Consider the following 20,729-nt stretch of genomic DNA (forward strand, 5'->3'; position numbering starts at 1 on the left):
AGTAATCACTTTGAAACTTAGTAAATAATACGTGTTTAGTTATTTGTGTCATATAATAAAGTTACTACTTAAGGAAGTGTTCCGCTTTCACTGAAAGTCTCGAACTTACTTTGGGGCTAGCTTAATCTGTGTGATTTGTCCTAATATTTATTTATTTATTGAAAGTAAAAAGAAAGCAAATAATGGAACTAAAAACGTATTTTAATACGTATAAGTACTTCTTTAATACTAGAGTCTCTAGTGTCGTTTAAAATTCCATTGTGTATTTCTAAATAGCGTTTTATATCGTAGTTAATATCGATGTCGTGAGAATTACATACACCAGGTATCGAGGTCCCATGATTTTCAGTTGTAATAAATTTTCTCTAACAGCACAGTTTTATTAGTAGGCTGTTCTTCCACTTGCATTTTTCATACTATTACTTTCAAAGTAGGTATACTTAGTCAACAGACTGCATATTTTTTTTGCGAATCCCACAGGATTTATGAGATCGATCTTTAATTTTCATTTCTCCTTATATTTCTTAGCTTTTATGAGCTTCTGCTTTAGTGGTACAACGTGGACGTATGTCGTGTTTTTTAGCAATGACAATTATCGTTTTACCATAAGCCTACCCAATTTGACTTTTTTAAATTAAAACGAATTTCTGACGCACGTGTCTCTCAACACCTTGTCCGGCGTCAGCATAACCGCACATCGAGTGTCCGTAGACGGAGCTTGTGAAGTGATTCCACTTCGGATATACCAGGTCAACAAGTTCAAACTGCGACCCAGATATGAAAAAATACGCGCGTTTAACTTTCAACTAGGTTTTGATCCTTCGGCAGAGTTGTAAAAGTTTTTAGTTGCGTGCAACTATATGACTACACTCATGCTGAGTGTAGTCTCATCGTATCTTAGCAGCAAATTTTAGTGGTATTTAAAAAGTTACTTACAAGCTAAAGTGAACTTACCGGTCATATTGCCAAAAAATCAAAAGTCTGTGAAGCAGGTGTGGGTGTGACTAATAAAAAAATTGCTCCTGACAAGAGCATATAGCTGTAATATATGAAGAAGATGAAGCTGATACATAAACTATAAATACCTCTATTTGTTTTTGTTCGAGTGAGATTGTCCAATTATTTCATCAATTCATCACAATCGTTATTTTCTAAATCTGCTATCGAAAACTATCATATGTAATTATATTCAGTCTGTTCCAGTTTATTCAATACAGTTCTAATTTAAATGACTTTAGTTACATGCGTTAGATAAAAAATTATGGAATTTCCTCTTAGGTAATTAAAATTTAATCCAGAGTTGCAAAAAAGGTGAAGTTGTAGTATTTATTTTGATAAGCAACATAAATAATAACAGTATTTCTTTCTACAGTTGACGTAAGATGAACGGTATAATGCAGAGCAGTGAACTCATTGCTGCCAAAAATGGAGTGGTGAAGTCAGTATTTACCATTTTGCAAAAATCGTGGTCCAAAATTATTATTTGGGAGTAGCTATAAAATCGAAAATTACATTAATTCATGGCCCCAAACATTTTTGGTGAAAATTATCTTAAGAAAAAAATTGGAGTATTGTAAACATTTTGCTCGCGTAACAAAAATTCGATATTGAAAAGTATGATAATGTGACCAAATGAATAATAGTTTACCCCGTAAAAGACGACTAATATAAATGAACAATATCCGAATGTATGTAATAAAATGTTTTAAAATAATTTAAACGATGATGATTTATTTTTAATTTCAAATATAACATCAATATTCATGACTTTGCAGGAAAACTTTTAAATAGACACAAAAGCGGATCAAAGTCTAAAATAGTTAATTACTATATATTATAAGTATCCCGGATTAAGTTGAAATAAAAATAGAGGAGTTAAAAGGTGACCGAGCTCGAACCTGTGATAGAGCCTCCGCTACAAAGTTGGTAAAGTTTAACTCGTTTAATAATTACTTAGTCAATCCAGCGGGCCCTGAGGACTTGAAACTTTATCTCTTGAATTGAGTGCTTGTAGTAGACGAGAGAATTTTAAAGCGAATGGCAAGAAAAGGTCAGAAGAATCGTCAGGAATTCGCGATCAAGACACATTTCACTTTCTTTGAAAGTGTTCGAGTCCATTTCCTCGGTGTCAGTATATCTTGAAATTAGATTTATTTGGACGATTGAATAGGGAATGTATATAAAAACAAATATCTGTAAAATTATTGTTTCTAAGCTTTGGAAGTCATGCGTGTGAGATTTACTCAATAAAATGTAAATAAACCAGTTTTTATCACAAAGCGAAATCTTTAAGCAAAATTGTGCGTACCCGGTACTTCTATGGTCATGCCACCGATTAGTATGCAAAAATCGTAACCAAAAATGTTTATAAATGAAAAAATAATCCTTATCGCTGTGTAATAACGCGAACGAAATATATTTACATGTATGAGGGATTCTGAGATCAATGGCGAACAAATGTCTTAAATAATAAAGAAAAGAAGATATGTGGTTTTCTATAAACTGGATTGTATCTCATTACCTTTTCCATGCTACATACTACTCGTAGTAGAAAATCGTCATTGTAAATATTTCCTTCGCCGAAGCAAAGAAAATATCATCTAAATAAACATTCCCCAAATGACGTCTTACATTTATTAACTACCTTGCATTCCCATATAGTTTTGATCTTCATGCTTCAAATCAAGATGAATAATCCAATACAAAGCGTAGATCAAGAGCGTTGTTAGGCTATGACGGCGGTTCCCATATACTTAAAGCAACAAGTGTCTCTTATGATATGGTAAACGAATAAAAACGCATAATTACAAGAAATACTTGCAGGCAACAATGCAGAAATACACAACATAATTTACTATGACACCAATCGCGTGGGCCAACCCAGCATACATTAAATAATCGTCGCATTTACTTGGTGCAAACGATGTGACTCAGTGCTCGACTTTCCTCGATTTCTATAAATTAGCCATAATCCGAACCAGTTAGTGGTTTCGAAACTTATCTCAATAATGGTTAGTTTCGCGATAACGAAAAATATATTAGTAGTGGCAAACGTGCATTTTATTTTCAATATGTAACGGCACAATCAAGTTTGCCGTACCAATTGCAAAGTAAATATTTGCGTGCAATTGGAAAGGCAATTTGAAATTTTTGTACTGTGAAGTTTGACATATTGGTTGCATATTATATACGCATTCGTAAATAAGGAATTTACTACGCCATATCAATTCTAATAAAAGTTAATCAATCACGGCACTAATTATTTTGTTTTATTAAAAAAATATATTTCCAACGTCTTTGTTATTTTCACTCAATTATTGCTGACATTGGTGTTAAATTTTTCAAGTCGCCTAAAACATGTGACATGAGTTTTCTAGTTTAGTTCAGTGTCAACAAGGGTAACTGAAGCGGCTTGAGTTACCTGCGTGTTGATAAATAGCCTAATTGGGAAGAAGAAAGTAACCAACATCCTCATAATATTGATATTCCATGAATGATTCCGAGAGAACAAAATATAGACTCGCATTAAATATTAGAATAGGCTGAAATCAGGCAATCTGGAGCGGTTGGTATTCCCGAAATATCCTGGAGCAACGGCCAGGGAACCCGGTATTATTACAGACCTCATTTATTATGGATCCAGTGAAGATCAATAGGAAGCATATTAAATGAAAATCGTTACTAGGAACTGGATCACTGTTATTGAAGTTGCTATCTGGAGAGAAACGGTTACATGATGACGTGACAATGTAAAATTGGTTTAAATTTAAAACTTTAGCGAACTTATTTTTGACTCGTGGATCTTGACAACATTTTATTGGAACGATGTAATTGCCTGTAAGGTTGAACTTGAGTTCTGATACGGCCGAAAACAAGATAGAATAGAAGCGAAGCTTTTAAACAATCAAAAGTATGTAGAACTTTTTAGGTCGGAAGGTTTGAGTGGTAATGGTCTGACTACTAATGATACCTAATTAGATAGAAAAAAAAAGCACCAACGCTTTACGACTGCTAAGTAACCCGGAAAACGTTCAGAGTTTTGATACATCTCTCAAAATAGCAGTAACATAATGAAAACAATCCTCTATCATCAATTCGTTATTTTCACCAAAATTAGATCGAAACTCTGAACAAATAAACGATAGTAGCGTATTTAAGCGTGTGTTTATAATAAATCGGCTGGCTATTATGTGCACGATTTCGAAAATGTAAAGCTTGCAACGAGATACTATCAATCAAGGTCTGACCAACTGTATCAGATTATAAACAAACAAATCAATCAAGAGACTTTCTCTAATGTGTGTTAGCAGCCAACTCTGCTAAAGTAGTTGGACTACAATCAGTGGAGTAGAATGGAGATGGAATATCGAATTTATGAGCAGTATTTGAGAGTGCTAGTTAGACTAAACCACAGATTGTGAATTGAAAAATCTATGACACAGAATATTAGGTAGGAAAACACCACGAAATGAACTCATCATCTGAATTAATATCTAAAAATGATGGCAAACGCCTGGTTCAAATTACCAAAATATTTCAGTGTTTTTTCAACGGTTTACTTATTTTACCGAAATATTAGTTGATCTATTTGCAAAATAAAATGTATCGAAATAAATATTCATTATATGTACTTGTATCTCATCATCCTCATTAATAACCCAGATATTCTCAATAATATGAAAATCTAATGTAATTTGTATTCTCCATAAGTCATGACTATATGACTTATATAATATTATATTATTACCATAAATAAAGCAAAAAAATATCTTCAGCTTTCAGGCAAATTTTTAGTATGGAAAATTCAAGTCACCTTCGAATAAACTGGACATGCCTGGGTGTTGGGTTTTATACGATCATAAATTATGATTTATTGGTTAATTCAATCTAGAATTAGTTATGCAATGTAACTTACATCGCATAACTAATCCCAGATTGTTTTGTTTTGCGACCACGTAGCCACGGACGGTTCATGATTTGTCAGTGATGTCATACAGTATTTGTATTTATCGATTACATACATTTTCATTTATGAAGCTTGAGGCGGCTTGAAAATACTTAGACAACACAACTGGCAAAGAAAGGAGAAGATGCTGGTATGGCAGGTATTGCAACAATAGCCGTTGTATGTTCAGATCCTTCAAATCCAAGCAAGTTGCAAAGTAAAGAAGACAAGCAACAAACAAATTATGGCCAAAATACTGGCCGTAAACGGTACGGTTACTTCCCGGTACGTTGAATGTCTGAATGTTCACACTCAACATCAGAATAATGTACGCCAGTAAATAAAGACTAAAAATGCATAGAATAACCAAATGGATTTAGTCAGGCAGCCGCTCGGAACGATTTAAATTCTGTACTGTATCTACCCACTGAAAATTCTATTCAGAACTCACGACTGACAACTGCATTCTACACAATTAATGGTATTTTAGAATTAATGAGAAGAGATATCTTGCAGTAAGAGATGTCAAACTTTTTGCAAAAAGAAATCAATTTGCGGCATATTCTACATTAGATTTTCATCTGGGATATTAATGATGATGATGAGATATACATATAATGAATGGAATATTTATTTCGATGACGTTTGATCTTATGTTGCAAATAGATCAACTAATATTTCGGGAAAATAAATAAACACAATTGAATAAACATTGAAATATTTTCGTGGATTTGAACCATGCGTTCGCCATCATTTTCAGATTCATAGATTACGCGGCAGAAATAGGTCGTACCGTGGGGTTGTGCAAGATAACCTTATTACGGCACCATACGAGTAAATAACGTATTAAAAATATCAGCGTATTCGCTCGGAGACCGAATATCGTGTCACTGGTTTTTATTGCCATTTGCAATGTGATACAAGTTTGAAAAATGCAGCAGATATCAATATTTGTGTGTCAAAGTGTGTAACTTCGGCTGTGTTAGGCAAAATGATTTTTATTTTTTAGAATACTTGTAATATTCCATGAATTAAATTTTACCTAAATTTCCAACATTTCATTCGCAGTTAATGAAGAATGAAATTCCTTTTTTGAAATGATAATTTTAAAGTAACAGTCTAGTCAAGATTAAGTTCTTTTATCATTTAAAATGCATGTACCTAATGGTCGATTTTGATCAATTTACAACACACTGACAAACTAAACATAAACTGAGTTTGCCTGTTTACATAATACGCCGACCATACGCAAGATCCGTTAGGCGTAACACGAATTTTAGGCAAATTAGCATAAGCAGTTGTATCACTATATTTTTTTAATTTCTGTTTTTTTAACATCATATACATACGACTAATATGTAACCTGCGTATCAGTCGTATCCTGGCTGAGAGTCATGACCACCAGTAGTTGGCTCTCATGACTAGAGTCTTCCAGGCAATACGATCGTGTGCACAGATTTATATATCGTGTGCCTGTTTGTTTTAGGACTTGGTAAATTCAATCGTATTGACGTATTGCTTTGGTGATTATCTATTAATGGATCGTAAATAAACTTGATGGTACGAATTTGCGATGCAGATCAATTTAGGTCATAAACTGGATCGGATTAAGAGATGGTAGTAAGCCCCCTGATGGACTTTGGCGTTGAAGTCCTCATCATATCCATCCATCTATCTAATTGACGTCGTTTCATCAGCATATAGGTATGCAACTTCATCAATCAATAATTTTTTTTTTAACTAGCATCAATGCATCCCAGAGTGTGAGATTTACGTGTCTAACACTTTCCGTAATTGATGCGAATTTTATTATGTATCGTCACGCTCGTTTCACTGATCTCTCTACTTAGTGCCTGTGCATCGTATGTGACGATTTACGTTATCATCGTCATTAAATATTCAAGAACCGAATTAGTTCAACTAGCAACCAAAACAAGTCATTGTACGTTATCTAATACAGGGTGTGATATCGCAATGCACCGTACTGGTCTAACAAGATTTTTCCATAAGCAGGCAATTCGTTGTGAATTCCCAAGCTATACGCTTTATAAACAAGCAATATGCTTTCTTGGCCCAGATTTGCCGGTTCGTCGACCGATTTCGTGCCAGCGGCTCGTATCACCCACCAGGTGATGCGTCGGAAACCTTGTCACAAAATAAAGAGACGTTGCAGCTTTTTGGTCTTATTAAGCCATGAAAAAAATGATTAGATTTCTTCAAAAATAAATGGGGAACTTTGCGATGATACCTTAAGTATGTATTTTGTTTTCTTATCCTTCATTACTAGACAGACTAAGGTGTGGCACATGAGACAATACACAAGGTATACATTAACGCAATTAAAAATGAACAAACAAGTCAAGATCTGAAAACTGGGATGACGTTTTTTGCTCTTATAGAATACTTGTTATCCTTATAGATAAATAGCGAGCTAATAGTGTTCATAAAGAACATTATATGTACTTTCCACATTTTGCCCCTTGCTGAAGCGTTCGAAATGGATGTATATTTTCGGAGCCACTAATATTCTATTTTTGCGGAAAGCGCATCGCTCTCGGCAAGAATTTTATTGCGAAATACATGATTTATGTCTTGTAAAAAAAAGTCGGAACACTATACGTATACTATGTAGGGTTTACTCCCAAGTATTTTTTTCCCAATTTCTTCCTAATAAGTCAGGCGCCGGACTGTTTGACAAGAAACTGGTTGTTCTTAAACTTACTCGTCCCACCCTCCCCCAAATAAATCCCAGGGCCTTAGGTCGCTGTGAGAGAGAGACAGTTCGAAAAGATTACCAAAAACAACATTTTTACTATTTCTTTGATTTTAATAGAACCTTGTCAAATAACTATGTATAAAATTAACTATCTATACTTTTTTACTCTCTCTGTTTTGCGGCAACAAGGTCGTTTAAGCAGCGAGGCGCCTACTGCGGCGCCGCACAGTCGCACTACAAAGGAATATGGGGATGTGGGACGATAGCTTCAGTTAAGGAAATGTATGTAATTATATTATCACTATGAGTGCTGTATATTTTGACCAAGCTGAATCAGCAGGGCTCTTTTCGTATATATGTATATATGTATTTATACTTAATGTAATGCTTATTACTTTTGTATGTATAATTTACTTTTGTATAATGCTCATTTACTATATTATTATTTTATAGGAGGACTAAGTTTTCCTTAAATAAATATCTTTGAGAAAAATCTTTCAAAGTGATAACTTGCAATATACAGTGATCCAGACTAGCTTCGCAAAGTCTAATAAGCTGTTTGTATTTAATAAACATGTATAAACTTCAATTAATAAATTGTCTAAACAACGGTGAAAACTGTATCAAAACTGTTGAATATGGTATAAAAGAACAGTGGGAACAGACAAACACAGTGGGCAACTTTTTTTATAATAATGTAGTGATTAATCTAACTTTATAGATTTCACTTCTGTGGAAATGTTATGAGCATATACATATATATATCCCCATAGCTTATCTAAGTGTAAGCTTTTATTTAACTTGTATTGTTTGCATGAGGGTAACTGCTTGTTCAGTGGGATCTTGTATCTCAATTTTGAAGTAGATATCTTCAACTGATTGCGCCGAAATTTTATATACAGTCTTAGTTTGGATGATTATACATTATTGTGATATGAATGACAAGATGGTGCACCCAGGATCCGTCTCCTGACATGGGAATTTCTCAACAATTAGGAATATGGTCATTACAATTTTACATGTGGTTGTTTTACTTCCGATGGAAATGCATTATTGTGTTAAGATCTTCTTATGTCGGATCAGGATCAGCTCCCAATGAGGACTTCGCAGGGGTTTACTGCACGAACATGAATGAATGTCACGCGTTGAATGAAACAAAGTTTTCTATGACGACAATAAAAGCTAGTGTGACTTTTATTTCTCTATGACGAAAAGAACAATTATTTTTTGTAAAAAAGTGCCGGTGCTTTCAGTGAATCAAAACTTACCACTTGAGAAGACTTCCACCACGGCTTCAACTTTTCAAAACTTCTTAACTTGAATAATATACTTATTATAAAGTATATTAGGTCCCTTTCAGTTCAAAACAAATAGAAACATACACTTAATCGAAATAAAACAAGAAAATAATCCGAACAACACAGTTCGGTCGATTCCTTCGCGTAGTCTTGACTGACGTTGACTTGACATTTTTGCATTGCTTGCATTCATTGCATTTGACAATCTCGTGCAGTATTGCCAGATCCGATTTCCAAGAATTTGGAGGTCTACGGTAATAACCTAGAAAAACGTATATATATGGAAAAAAAGAAGCCACCTGGAAAAAAACCCCTAATTTATTTTTATGTGTAGACGTCAACGAGATAGATATGCGTTTAGCATATTATTCTTTCTGTTTTACATACATATTACACCATGGACTACAAAAATATTATTATTATTTTCGTGACACCTAAGCCAAATTCAAGCAGACGAAGCGGCAAAAGCTCGTAATAATTAATACTAGAAATTATGCATTTCTGAAAATAAATTTTAGTGGATTTGGGGAGAAAATCAACAAAAAGATATTTTTTTCAACTTGGAATTGGGCAGGCCCAATTTGTAGGACGAAAGATAGGCTAAGATATGGCATAATATATGAAAGGTGAGGAAAACACATTGACCTAATTCTATTCTCTAAGCGAAAACAGACCACACTTGAACAAGATCGTCATATTATCTGGAAGCGTCAGATAGGAATATTAACGCACTGGATAGGGAGGTAAGGAGGAGGAGATAGGAAGATACACTACTACTTTGTTACTTTACTTTGTCTAACTAGTAATAGTAAATGTTTCATAAGGGTTTCAATTATATCTACGTAAGGAGATGATATGAAAAATCCTTTAATTAATTGTCGTAAATTATTTAGGCAACACTGTTAATATAAGTAGTCAAATCGGAAAAATACCTTTTCAAATGTCAGTGTCAAAACATTATTTTTGTGGCATGTTGGTTGTTGTGGCGCTAAAGTATTTATTTTTTATTACCTATCAGTAATTTTTAATTTGTTTCTCATCATCAATTAAAACAAATTGAACCGCTTTATTTCAATTACGTTATAATGATATAATTACCACAACGTAACAAATATGGAGGAAGAAAGTAAGTTGGGTAGTAAATGTAGTAACATTTGAGCAACAAGTTTCAGGTTACTTCACTATTCTATCTCTTGTTTATTTCAGAACTTCTTCGAAGAAAGAAAAAGGCTTTGAATGGTAGTAACAGGCGGACTTTAGCTGAAGCTTGCAATGACTTAGCGACGTATTACTACAAACATAATCGGTATAGTGATGCGTTGGAAGAGTACAAAAATGAAGCTTCTATCACTAAGGAGTTGGGTCTCAAACTTGAATGGGGAACATGCAATAGGATGATCGGTGAAATGTACATGTTGATGGCTGAATTTGAAAAGGCTCTCAAATTTGAGGAAAGGCATTTAGGTAATTTAACCTAACAATATAATGTAATCTTATGATGAATTTAAATTTTTTGAATAATTTGATTGCAATCTCATCTTGCTCTTGGGACTACTAAAGTCTAAGAATTAGTGCTATTTTCCCCAGTGTATATTGGTGGAAATACATATTCAAGCTACTTGCTTGCCAGTTAGAGTATACTTATTCTAGTAGCTGGCATTGTGAGTGTGCAAACTACAGGCATGTGTGTCTTAAGCCTTGCGGTTCAGCAGGCAAATTCTGCTAACACAAGTAGATACATATTAAAAAAAAATGTAATATAAGTTATCTGTTTCAGCTGTTGCTAAAGAGCTAAAAAACCAAGTTGAGGAGCAGAGAGCCATGGCAACACTGGGCAGAATATACTTGCTTCAAGGACAAAGTACAACTGATGATCAGGAGACAAAGACTTCTCTGAAAGCTGCTGAAAAAGCTTTCATGAAAGGGCTGGTTTTGTGTGAAAAGTAATGCAATTTTTTTCTCATATTTTCTTGTTAAAAGTCTGGCGCCATGTGATTTCTGCCAGAATAGGTACACTATGTATTCTTGTGGATGTTGTATGAGGTCTCTACGGGATAACAATAGTCTTAAATTGTGATAGGTAACAATAACATTCCCTAAATGTTTGAATGACCTTCATGCATCAGTAATTTCAATATTGAAATAATGATGGACAAGACAGATAAACAGGTGTGCTACATAGGCAACAAACATTAGCTACTTCAGTTGAAACTTCTACAACAACTAGCATTAATATAAAAACAAATGTACTTGAAATTGTGATGGACTAAATAATAACTGGAAGAAAAGCCTCAGGCTTCAAGTCTGCCTATTAAATGTTTTTGTAATAAAGTTAAAAAAATCAAATTATAAACAAAATTTATTTCCAGTTTAAACGGCAAAATTAACAAACATGAACTGATGGATATGCGAGCGCGTCTCCTCCTAAACATTGGTGTTGCTCAGGAGCACCTGGGCTTCCTTGACAAGGCTGTGGATTGCATAAAGAAAGCCATTTTGATATGCAACAGTCAGGATTTGTATGAAGTCCTACACAACTGCTATACGACTGAGGCATCACTTTATTCTAATAAAAAGAAGGATTATGCCATGGCTTTAAGCTGCTTGAATAAGGCTCTTGAAGTCGCTAGCCGTCTTGAAGATAAGGTATTGTATTTTTTCTGATGTACTCTATTTATGAACTAATGAGAACTTTTCTTGTCCCTAACTTTATCCCAACTTACTTGCAGTAAATAATATTTATTTTGATTAATTATTAAATAAAAGCTTTCATTGTGATTCCAAATTATGTAACAGCACATAACAATTATGTTTCACAAATTAATTAAAAAATTTTATACACTTAGAATAAAATGTGCCCTATGTGCTCTTCCAAGAACAGCACATTTATTTTTAACGTCCCATAGTAGCGAGGCCCTGGGCGGCACCTAGTAATGTATAATTATGTTTCAGATAGTAAAAACTTGTGAAACATTATCGACAAAGGCCGACATCCTCTGCAAGATGTCAGACTATCAAAGTGCCAAGCAAGTGCTGCTCAAAGCTTGGAAGCTGAAGACACCTGATGAAGAGGAGAGAGAAAATATTGAGTCCAATTTGAGAGTCGGTAAGCCGGATTTATTGGAGATATACAAGTAATAAGCAGATGTTTTTTTATGCCTGCAGGCCTATCATTAACTTTGATTGAAGATTCAAAAGTAGCTCCGTTCAATTTAGCAACCTGAAATGAATCAAATTGTTATAAAAAAATTGCAATGCATATCAGTTTTGATCCTGGTCAAATCATGTCTTTCTAAAAATGAGCTACCACAATGGCTTCACTTTTGTAAAAGGCCTTAGCATTGAGACAAAATTAACTGAGAAATACATTGGATGAGGATAGTACAGAAGGATAATAGTACAATGTAGATAAATATTAATAATATCAATAACAATACACAATACCTTCCAGTCGCTGCCATGTGTTACACAGAAGACCTACTCATATCAACAGACCCATCAGACCACTCTGCCTTCAAGAAGCTATATGAGAAGCTTGGAGATGGTGCGTGTCACCTGAAGAACTATGCCGGGGCTGTGGAGTATTACCTGAAGATGTTGGACCATGCCGAGCTAAACGGGGACGTTGGGAAGACGCTCATACCCATTTATGTTAGGTGAGAATGTTTTTCTATTTATTATAGGTACTCAGGAAGAGTAAAGTTAAAATTAAAATTATTAAATTTATTTACTTCAGATTTCCACAGACCTAATATTTTTGAAAGAAAAATATTTTTTGAAAATATTTAATGAGATGAATTTCATTTCATTAAATATATCCGAAATTAGTGAATACAAGCATGTAAGACATGTAAATATAATGTTTTTTGCATAGGTATTAATGTATAGTATTAGCATTTTTTTTTATGATGATAGCATGCTCTGAATTAAGTCATTTTTTGCCTATCCATCCACATTTGGTGAAACATATTGGTTTTTATGTTTTTTACAAATAAATTTATTTGGATATATGTAAATGTGTTCGCTTAAAAGAAAACTATATTGTTTTTGTGCGCTATAATAAATAAAAAAACATTTTTCAGCCTGTACCAAACATACAAAGACATGGGTTGCTACAACGAGGCGCTACAATACTACGAGAAAGAATACAACCTTATCAAGGATGTACCCAAAGAAGCGTTCACCACACTCTATAACATCGCAGAGGCATTGTTTTTGGCTAAGAAACCTTATGACCAGGTCGAAAGAGCTTGTATCAATGCTAGGAATGCTGTAAGTTATATTTTCAATAAATAAATAAATATATTAGGACAAATCACACAGATTGAGCTAGCCCCAAAGTAAGTTCTAGACTTGTGTTATGGGATACTAACTCAACGATACTATATTTTATAACATATACATATATAGATAAACATCCAAAACTCGGGCAAATCAGAAAAAGATCATTTTCCATCATGACCCGACCGGGGATCGAACCTGGGACCTCTCGGTTCAGAGGCAAGCACTCCACCACTGCGCCACCGAGGTCGTCATTTTATACAGAAATGTTTTTTAAATCTATTTTTTGTCGAGGCTTCAGTGAGCTGATTATATGCCAGCCCTCATAGGGAAATTCCATTTTATTTGGTAATAGATGTTGCTCGGGGCTTCGCGCCTGTGGGAAATTTTTGATAAAATATGGCCTATAGCAATCTTGGTTATTGTACCTTTCTAATGGTGAAATAATTTTTGGAATCGGTTTGGTTGTTTCGGAGATTATCCGCCTCAAACTTACAAACACTCTTTATAATATTAGTATGGATTATGTCTGCCTTTGCATCATCACCCCTCTCCAGAATGTATAAATACATCTGGCCTCCCGAGACAACTGTTTGTTCAACTTGTTCAATGTAATGTTGATATCACCATTGCCTAAAGAGAGACCACACAGGAGTTTAGTTCTTAAGCTTGAGTTTCTTAAGTAGATTAATATTAGTAATAAAAGGGATTAATTAACATTTATTTTTTATCTAGTATGTCTTCTTCATACAAGAGTGTGTGTGGCCATCACTTCATTTTTCTTTTTCTTGTGTATCTATGTTTTCTTAGGCAATTAACATTATTTCAAACAAAATGTAATAATATAGATATTTATTTATATAAACACTGTTTCAGGCACGCGAATGGAACAAAAGGAAATACGAAATAAGAGTACTGAAAAATCTACTCAAATACCAAGAGGAGTACTTTGAAACTGGCAAAATGGAGGATACTAAATCGGAACTGCGCTTGTTGGGGTACGAAGATTTCGACAATCTGGACAATTCTGAAGACGAACAGAGTTCTGCCGGGGGAGAGGAAGATACCACCCATATTGGGGATGATATATGCCTTGAGGATCTTTCAGGTATGACTTTTTAATGAAAGATAATGTTAAAAAAACTTTAACCATAAGTATTTAAAAAATAATTGATCAATAATATTGCGTAGTTCCGGCTTACAAAATAGGTTTGTAGGTTAGAGTGTAAAATCACAAGCAAAATTTAAATGTTTATTTACAGTTACAACTAGAGATATATATGATAGATTAATTTGTGGCATAAAGATAAAAAGTATATTTTATTTAGTTGAGGATGACCCCAAATTCTCCCAGGAGCAACTAGTATCAAATAACGAATAATTTTTATATGCAAATCCATAATTCCATACTAATATTATACAGAAAATATTTATATTTTTGTTTTTAATTCAAAATCGGAGTAGAGTCTGATGTCCTAACCTCTTCATGATTTCTCAGAGTGTTCAGGACATCTTTCTTTCTTGGTCGGACCAACACACCTGGCTCTGTCCTATGGGTTTTCTTGTATCCATCTTTCCGGTGACCACATTTATCAGGTGGCATTTCATAGATATAATTTTATAACATTCACAGATATATCTGATACAAATGAGGAAGATGTAACTGAAACGAAACGAGAAACCAGAAGAAGGGGTAAAGGCTTCGCAATAAAGAAGAATATGAAGGGCGAAACTCAGTTGCATGTTGTAAGTTGACTGAAATTTTAGACTAACTTCGAGTTTTTGAGTATATCGCGTAGAGGAATTTAAGCTTTATGTACATGTTCATAAAGTTAATACCTATAAACTTTATGAACATGTACATAGAGCTAATTCTAATTCAATTTAAGGTGCTAATAAGGTTATTAGCACCTGGATTTTTGTTTTAAAATTTTTGTTTTAAATTGAATCATCATCAAATATTCAAACATGAACTCTTTCGCTCTCTTTCGCACTATCGGTGTTAAATGGAAGTGTTAATCTAAATACCTATTTCGTTAGAATCTGATTGCTAGACTGTAGTCCTTACACATTATAAAAATAAGTCGCGTCTGTCTGTATGAACGCCACAAACTAAAAACACTACCAGATTGATTTTTGAATGGTTTTCACCAATATATAATATATAGTTTACCCAAGCAAAGCCTGGACGGGCGCCAGTTTTAATTATATTTGTGAGTGTGTGTGTAGGATGGCTCGTACACCATATAAAATCCTGTATTTTTTTCAGGCATGTATATCCGGTAACAAACTGTTAGTGGAACGTCTCATAGCCAAAGGTCACCCAGTAAATGTCCGCGACAACGCGGGGTGGTTACCGCTGCACGAGGCCTGTATACACGGACACGTGGAGGTGGCCAACATACTGATTGATAATGGGGCTAATGTCAATGACCGGGGCGGCTCTAACTGCGACGGTGAGTTCTATGTGTATGTTATGGACCAAGTGATTATTTGGACGCTATCAAAATAGTCCGCGCTTTTTGAATAATGGCCAAAATGAATGGACAGTGTGCTAATTTAACCAAATTGACTGGGCAAAGTTAAAATGGTCGTCACTTATTGTGCTGACTTTGGGACTGAATGTTACGGCTAAACCCCCAGTAAGGCTACACCTAGGTATAGTCAGTTAGAACTATGTGCAGTCGGCATCAATTAGTCACAGGAGTAACCAATCGATGTCAACTGCACTTAGGTAGGTGTACCTGCTTATATTCGCCTAGATCTAGAACTAGACCTCATAAAGGCTCAATACGTCAACGTCATTCTTGTCAATTTCAGGCATAACACCATTGTATGACGCAGCAAGCAACGGCCATTTAGAAGTTGTACAATTATTGTTAGAAAAAGGTGCTATTCCATCTCTAAAAACGGATTTTGGCGAAACCCCCCTAAATGTCTTACAAAAATGGCGGACCGGCACTATATTGACCAAAGACGAGGAAAACATGTACAATAACATTTTCAATAAAATACACAACCTCATAGATAAAAATCACACTACTGACAAAATTGAGCAGGTACTCAATAGATCTAAATCCAAAACTCCAGTCAAAGGTAGAAAAGATAAAACTCCACCAAGTACTTCAAAAATGACTAGCAGAATCACGGAAATAGCATCACCATCTTTCAAAAGACGTAATATAATTGATGACGATAGCGACGAAGATATGGACTTATCACAAAGTAATCGAAATCAAGCAGCTTTTCCTTCAGACGATTCTAACGACTCAGATTCGAGTGATGACAGATCAAATAAATCAATCAAAGATAAAAGCAAGGACAAAAGTAAAGGAGTTAATGAATACAGAAGTGCTATATCTGCTTTGAGAAACAGAAACATTGAGGATTTACCCGATGTAGATGTTAAGAAGTCTAACCCTAAACCAGCGCTACTCGGCCCTGAAGAAGTTGACGATGACTGGTTAGATGACGACTTAGGAATAAATAATAAATCAAAAAGAAGAAAACTGAGCGATCCTTTGACAACTATTACAACTAAGAAACCTTCATATGAAAGTATTAAAGATAAAGTTGAAAATTTAAACAAAATTGAACCTCTTTCAGACAATAATTGTTTGAAACGTAAATCTCGCATTGGTAAGGTTGTAGATATAAGTGAAAATAGTTCCGATTCTAGTGAAAATGTCTGTCCCAAAAAAGCAGCTGCTGAATCTATGAGGAATATAAGAAACGAACTTAATGATTCTAAATCTAGGGATAGTAGAGAAAATATGAGACGGAGGTGGAAAACTCAAAGTACTTTATTGAAAGCTGGCTTTCAAAGGAAAAGGGATGATGAATCAAGCAATAGTGGAAGTGATAGTGAATTCAATAGAAAAAATGATTCTTTTAGACGATCATCAACACCATTGCTTAGTCGGAAATCATCAAGTGAAAATTTTGCATATAATACTAATGATGGTTTTGGTGTGGTTCAAAATTCCAATGTTGTACAGCCAATGAACATAGTTCCTAATGTTGTGCAACCAATGAATGTGATACAACCGATAAATATAGTGCAATCGTCCAAAAACGGTCGATCGATAAAGACGCAAATAGTACCGCCCGCTGCGGTTAAAGTGCAAGTGGAAGACAAAGTGTTGTTGATATCACTGAAATTAGACACGATAAATAGGTTGACAATCAGCTGGCTGGTTGAGGAAGTTAAATCTAGATATTACAAGTGAGTATAATTTTTTTGCAATTTGAATTTGTATTATGAGCACACAATTTTTGCTGCAAGCTGAGCCGTGGGTAACAGCTAGTTTCATGTGACATCTTAGTCCTATAGTTGCAATTTGTTTCCATTGCATTTTTACTAGCTTTTATTTATCTTTAAATGTAGGAAGTATGTATGAGGGCAAATATACTTGTTCGTGACTTCAATTTTGAAGCAGATCTTCATCGATCTTCATGAATTTTTTGAATCAATAAAAATTTAGTTTAGATGAAAATGCATTATTATAAATGCGTTCTCAACGATTTACTGCACGGACGTAATTTTTATTTTGACACGTTGAATGTAACAAGATCTCCCTGACCACATTTGTATCAAAAATATTTTAAACTGCGACCTGCCTCAGATTCCCACGTGGTCATTTATGTATGTATAAACCTTCGGGAATAAATTGTCATACCTAGTAACAGTGTAAACTGCATCGATATCCGTTTAAAAAAAAGTTTAGAAATAATCAGAGGCGGAGTGCGACCTCGTTTTATACTATATATATAATGATTAAATGTATCATAATTATAATTCAGATTGACTGGTGTGCGGCCAATATTCAGCTTGATGACGTCAGATGGAGCTTTACTATCAGAGGAGGACCCTCTGAGCCTGGTGCTGTCGTCGCCGGAGCTGAAGACCTGCGTCACCAACTGGAAGCCCTCCGCCGCTGAGGAGCGATATCTCGAGTGCTGCGACGCTTTGGGGATATGTAAGTTTATATTGATGACGTCAGACGGCGCGAAAACGTCGGTGGAGCACCCACTAATATTAATGTCATCGAAAAATTACAATATCCATACTCCATATTTAATCATGCAATGTTATTTCCATGTAAATAAAATTACGTAGAGATCTACGTAATTTTCATAGAACAGTAGTGTAATAAGTTTTGTTGTTTTTGTTTAGTAGATGTAATAAGTTTTTCTATTATTAATATAATGATTTTTTTCACTAAATATATCTTTAATAACACAGCTTACGATAACATTTTATCTGTACATCCATGTAATTAATTAAAAGTAATTCCTGTTTACAGCACCGTCTGAAGAAATCCGCCATGCAGTAGGAAGGAGTCACACGACCCACCGGCTAGCCCTGGGCACACAAACTTTGACGTACTCACAAATACGACCTTTATTCCGAGCCATCACCCACCAGACACACATCACCGCCATACTGATCCCAAATAACAATATAGGAGACGATGGGGCCAAATATCTATCAGAATGCATGTGCACATTGAGGCAGTTGCAACAACTAGACATAAGCAGAAATAACATCACAAACGAAGGAACGAAACATCTACTAAATATATTCGAAAAATCTAGTCGACCAATCTGCCAGTCGCTTGAAGATTTAGACATAAATTCCAATCCTATATCAGACAATGGCTTCAGAAATATAGTGAAATTATGCCAGCATGTTCGATTAAAATTTTTAAAACTAAATAATTGTAACATAACAGAGAATGCTATAAATGATAGAATGAAATCGAATATGAATATCGATAGTTTGGAATGTATAGATTTGAGTAATAATGAAATTAAACAGGCGATGGTTAGTTGGTTGATGACGTCGTTGAATCCGAATATTTTGACCGATTTGGAATTGGATAATATAGGTGTGCAAGGCAATGTGGTGGGGTGTATAGCGGCCTTTATGGATTCGGCCAAAGAATTGAAGGTTAGGAGGTTCAGCCTCTCCAATTGTAAATTAGTTGACGGGCAGTTTATGAGGATATTCCGGTTTGTAATTTTATATATTATACTATTATGTATTGCTCTTAATATCTAATGTATAATCAAACAGTATTTTATCGAGTTAATTACAAGAAGCTGTCAGCGCAAAAGCTTATGCATTTTGATGTTTAATTTCGCATTTGAAGTGTTTCTGAAATAACAAAATATTGTAAATCAAAATTTTATGGTTGATTTTATAAGCGAACTGTGCTTCGGGTCGTCGCAGAGCGAGATGAAAGAAAAGTTTTAAAAATATTGGTAACTAGTAACTAAACTATTGTTAACTAGAAGAACAAATATTATACTTATTGATACATACTCTACTACTCTAGGTTGTTGCAGTTACTTGAATAAAATATAATATTTTTTTATTGCACATAATTTCCTACAATAATAATTGAACAGTACTGTATAAATTCTATGAAACAAATAGGTACAATAAAGTGAGTGAATACAGGGTTACACAGGTAATAAATTAAGTAAGTGAAAGTTTTGTTTTTCTTTTTCAGAGCTCTCGGCCGAGCCAAGCACATCCAAGCAATATCACTGAAAGACAACCTTTTAACTTTCATCACGCTGAAGAAACTCCTTCAGCGACAACCGCCAGTGCCTCAAATCAACCTGGACGGCTGTCAAGACATCTTCAAATACTCGCCTGACTCAGATTTTCAAGTGTGGCTGCCGGCTATAGACTTTGGAAGGTGTATTCCTGAAATAAATGTCACTCCTGTGTCAAAAAGTGACGCGGAGAGGGAAAGCTTCAAGTTGTTTTCGAAAACCTGGTTGAATTGCTTCAAGGGTAGGGGAGTGATAGAACATTGTGATGGTGGTGTCATTAGGTTTACAGCTAAGTGAATAGTGAATAAAACTAAAATAAAAATTTAAGAAACCCACGAGTGTATAAGTTGCTGGCATTATCTCATTTTCTAGAAAAGAGCTAACGGTTTCCAAATTATTATTTAAATTAAAAAATAAAACTAGATCGAAATCGGTTCTGCCTTTGCTGGCTGCAGCTCCTGTCGTCGGGGGTTAAAAGTATGGGTGTGATTTTCAAAATCAAGAATGTTGCGACTGTGTCGCAAAGGCCGGACTACTGTCATTAGTATGTTTGCATTTTGAAATTCTAAAGATTTTTGTGTGTAATGCATAAACATGTTAAATAATACATAAGTTAATATTACTTCAATTACTTCGTGTTGCCTTGTAAAAAAATGCACAGTTTATAAAATTAAAATATTTTGAATTAATTTATCTTCTGTCGGATCCATTAGCAGCGAAAGTCTTGGTTTTCAATTATTAGTAAATATTTTTTGATCAGATTTATATATCCATTTATTAGATATATAAATCAATTATCAAAAAATATCTATATCTCGAAAATCGAGTAAAATGCAACATTTAAGAATGTAATTAAGCTTGTAAGTTATCAGTGTAAATAACAAATTTAATAAAACTATACATAAGCCTACTGAAATTTTAT

At 34.4% G+C, this 20,729-nt stretch overlaps 2 protein-coding genes across 2 annotated transcripts in view; one reads left to right on the forward strand and one right to left on the reverse strand.

Annotated features, from left to right (window-relative positions):
* Nucleotides 1-9,140, reverse strand: part of Src64B (Src oncogene at 64B) — a 71,241-nt gene extending 62,101 nt beyond the window's left edge. Inside the window, exon 1 of the mRNA XM_053751084.2 lies at nt 8,930-9,140. The gene's annotated coding sequence lies outside the window, so the exon portion shown is untranslated. The remainder of the gene's footprint in view (nt 1-8,929) is intronic.
* Nucleotides 9,141-9,904: 764 nt separating this feature from the next.
* Nucleotides 9,905-20,714, forward strand: LOC128673056 (uncharacterized protein). The gene is made up of 14 exons (XM_053750654.1): nt 9,905-10,085; nt 10,166-10,423; nt 10,737-10,902; nt 11,329-11,605; nt 11,912-12,065; nt 12,411-12,615; nt 13,042-13,231; nt 14,117-14,348; nt 14,874-14,986; nt 15,510-15,696; nt 16,061-17,465; nt 18,044-18,219; nt 18,547-19,255; nt 19,759-20,714. Exons 1-14 carry the CDS (start codon nt 10,073-10,075, stop codon nt 20,102-20,104), a joined length of 4,431 nt encoding a protein of 1,476 aa, XP_053606629.1. The 5' UTR covers nt 9,905-10,072; the 3' UTR covers nt 20,105-20,714.
* The last annotated feature ends 15 nt before the right edge of the window (nt 20,715-20,729 follow it).

Source organism: Plodia interpunctella, chromosome 10, assembly GCF_027563975.2.
Source record: "Plodia interpunctella isolate USDA-ARS_2022_Savannah chromosome 10, ilPloInte3.2, whole genome shotgun sequence".
NCBI classification, from domain to species: domain Eukaryota; kingdom Metazoa; phylum Arthropoda; class Insecta; order Lepidoptera; family Pyralidae; genus Plodia; species Plodia interpunctella.

What these genes read in the sequence shown, in the direction of transcription:
- LOC128673056 (XM_053750654.1), top strand. An exon ending in GGGCTGGTTTTGTGTGAAAA is followed by an intron (nt 10,903 to 11,328) that starts GTAATGCAATTT and finishes ATTTATTTCCAG; the next exon opens with TTTAAACGGCAAAATTAACA. An exon ending in ATGCCTTGAGGATCTTTCAG is followed by an intron (nt 14,349 to 14,873) that starts GTATGACTTTTT and finishes TAACATTCACAG; the next exon opens with ATATATCTGATACAAATGAG.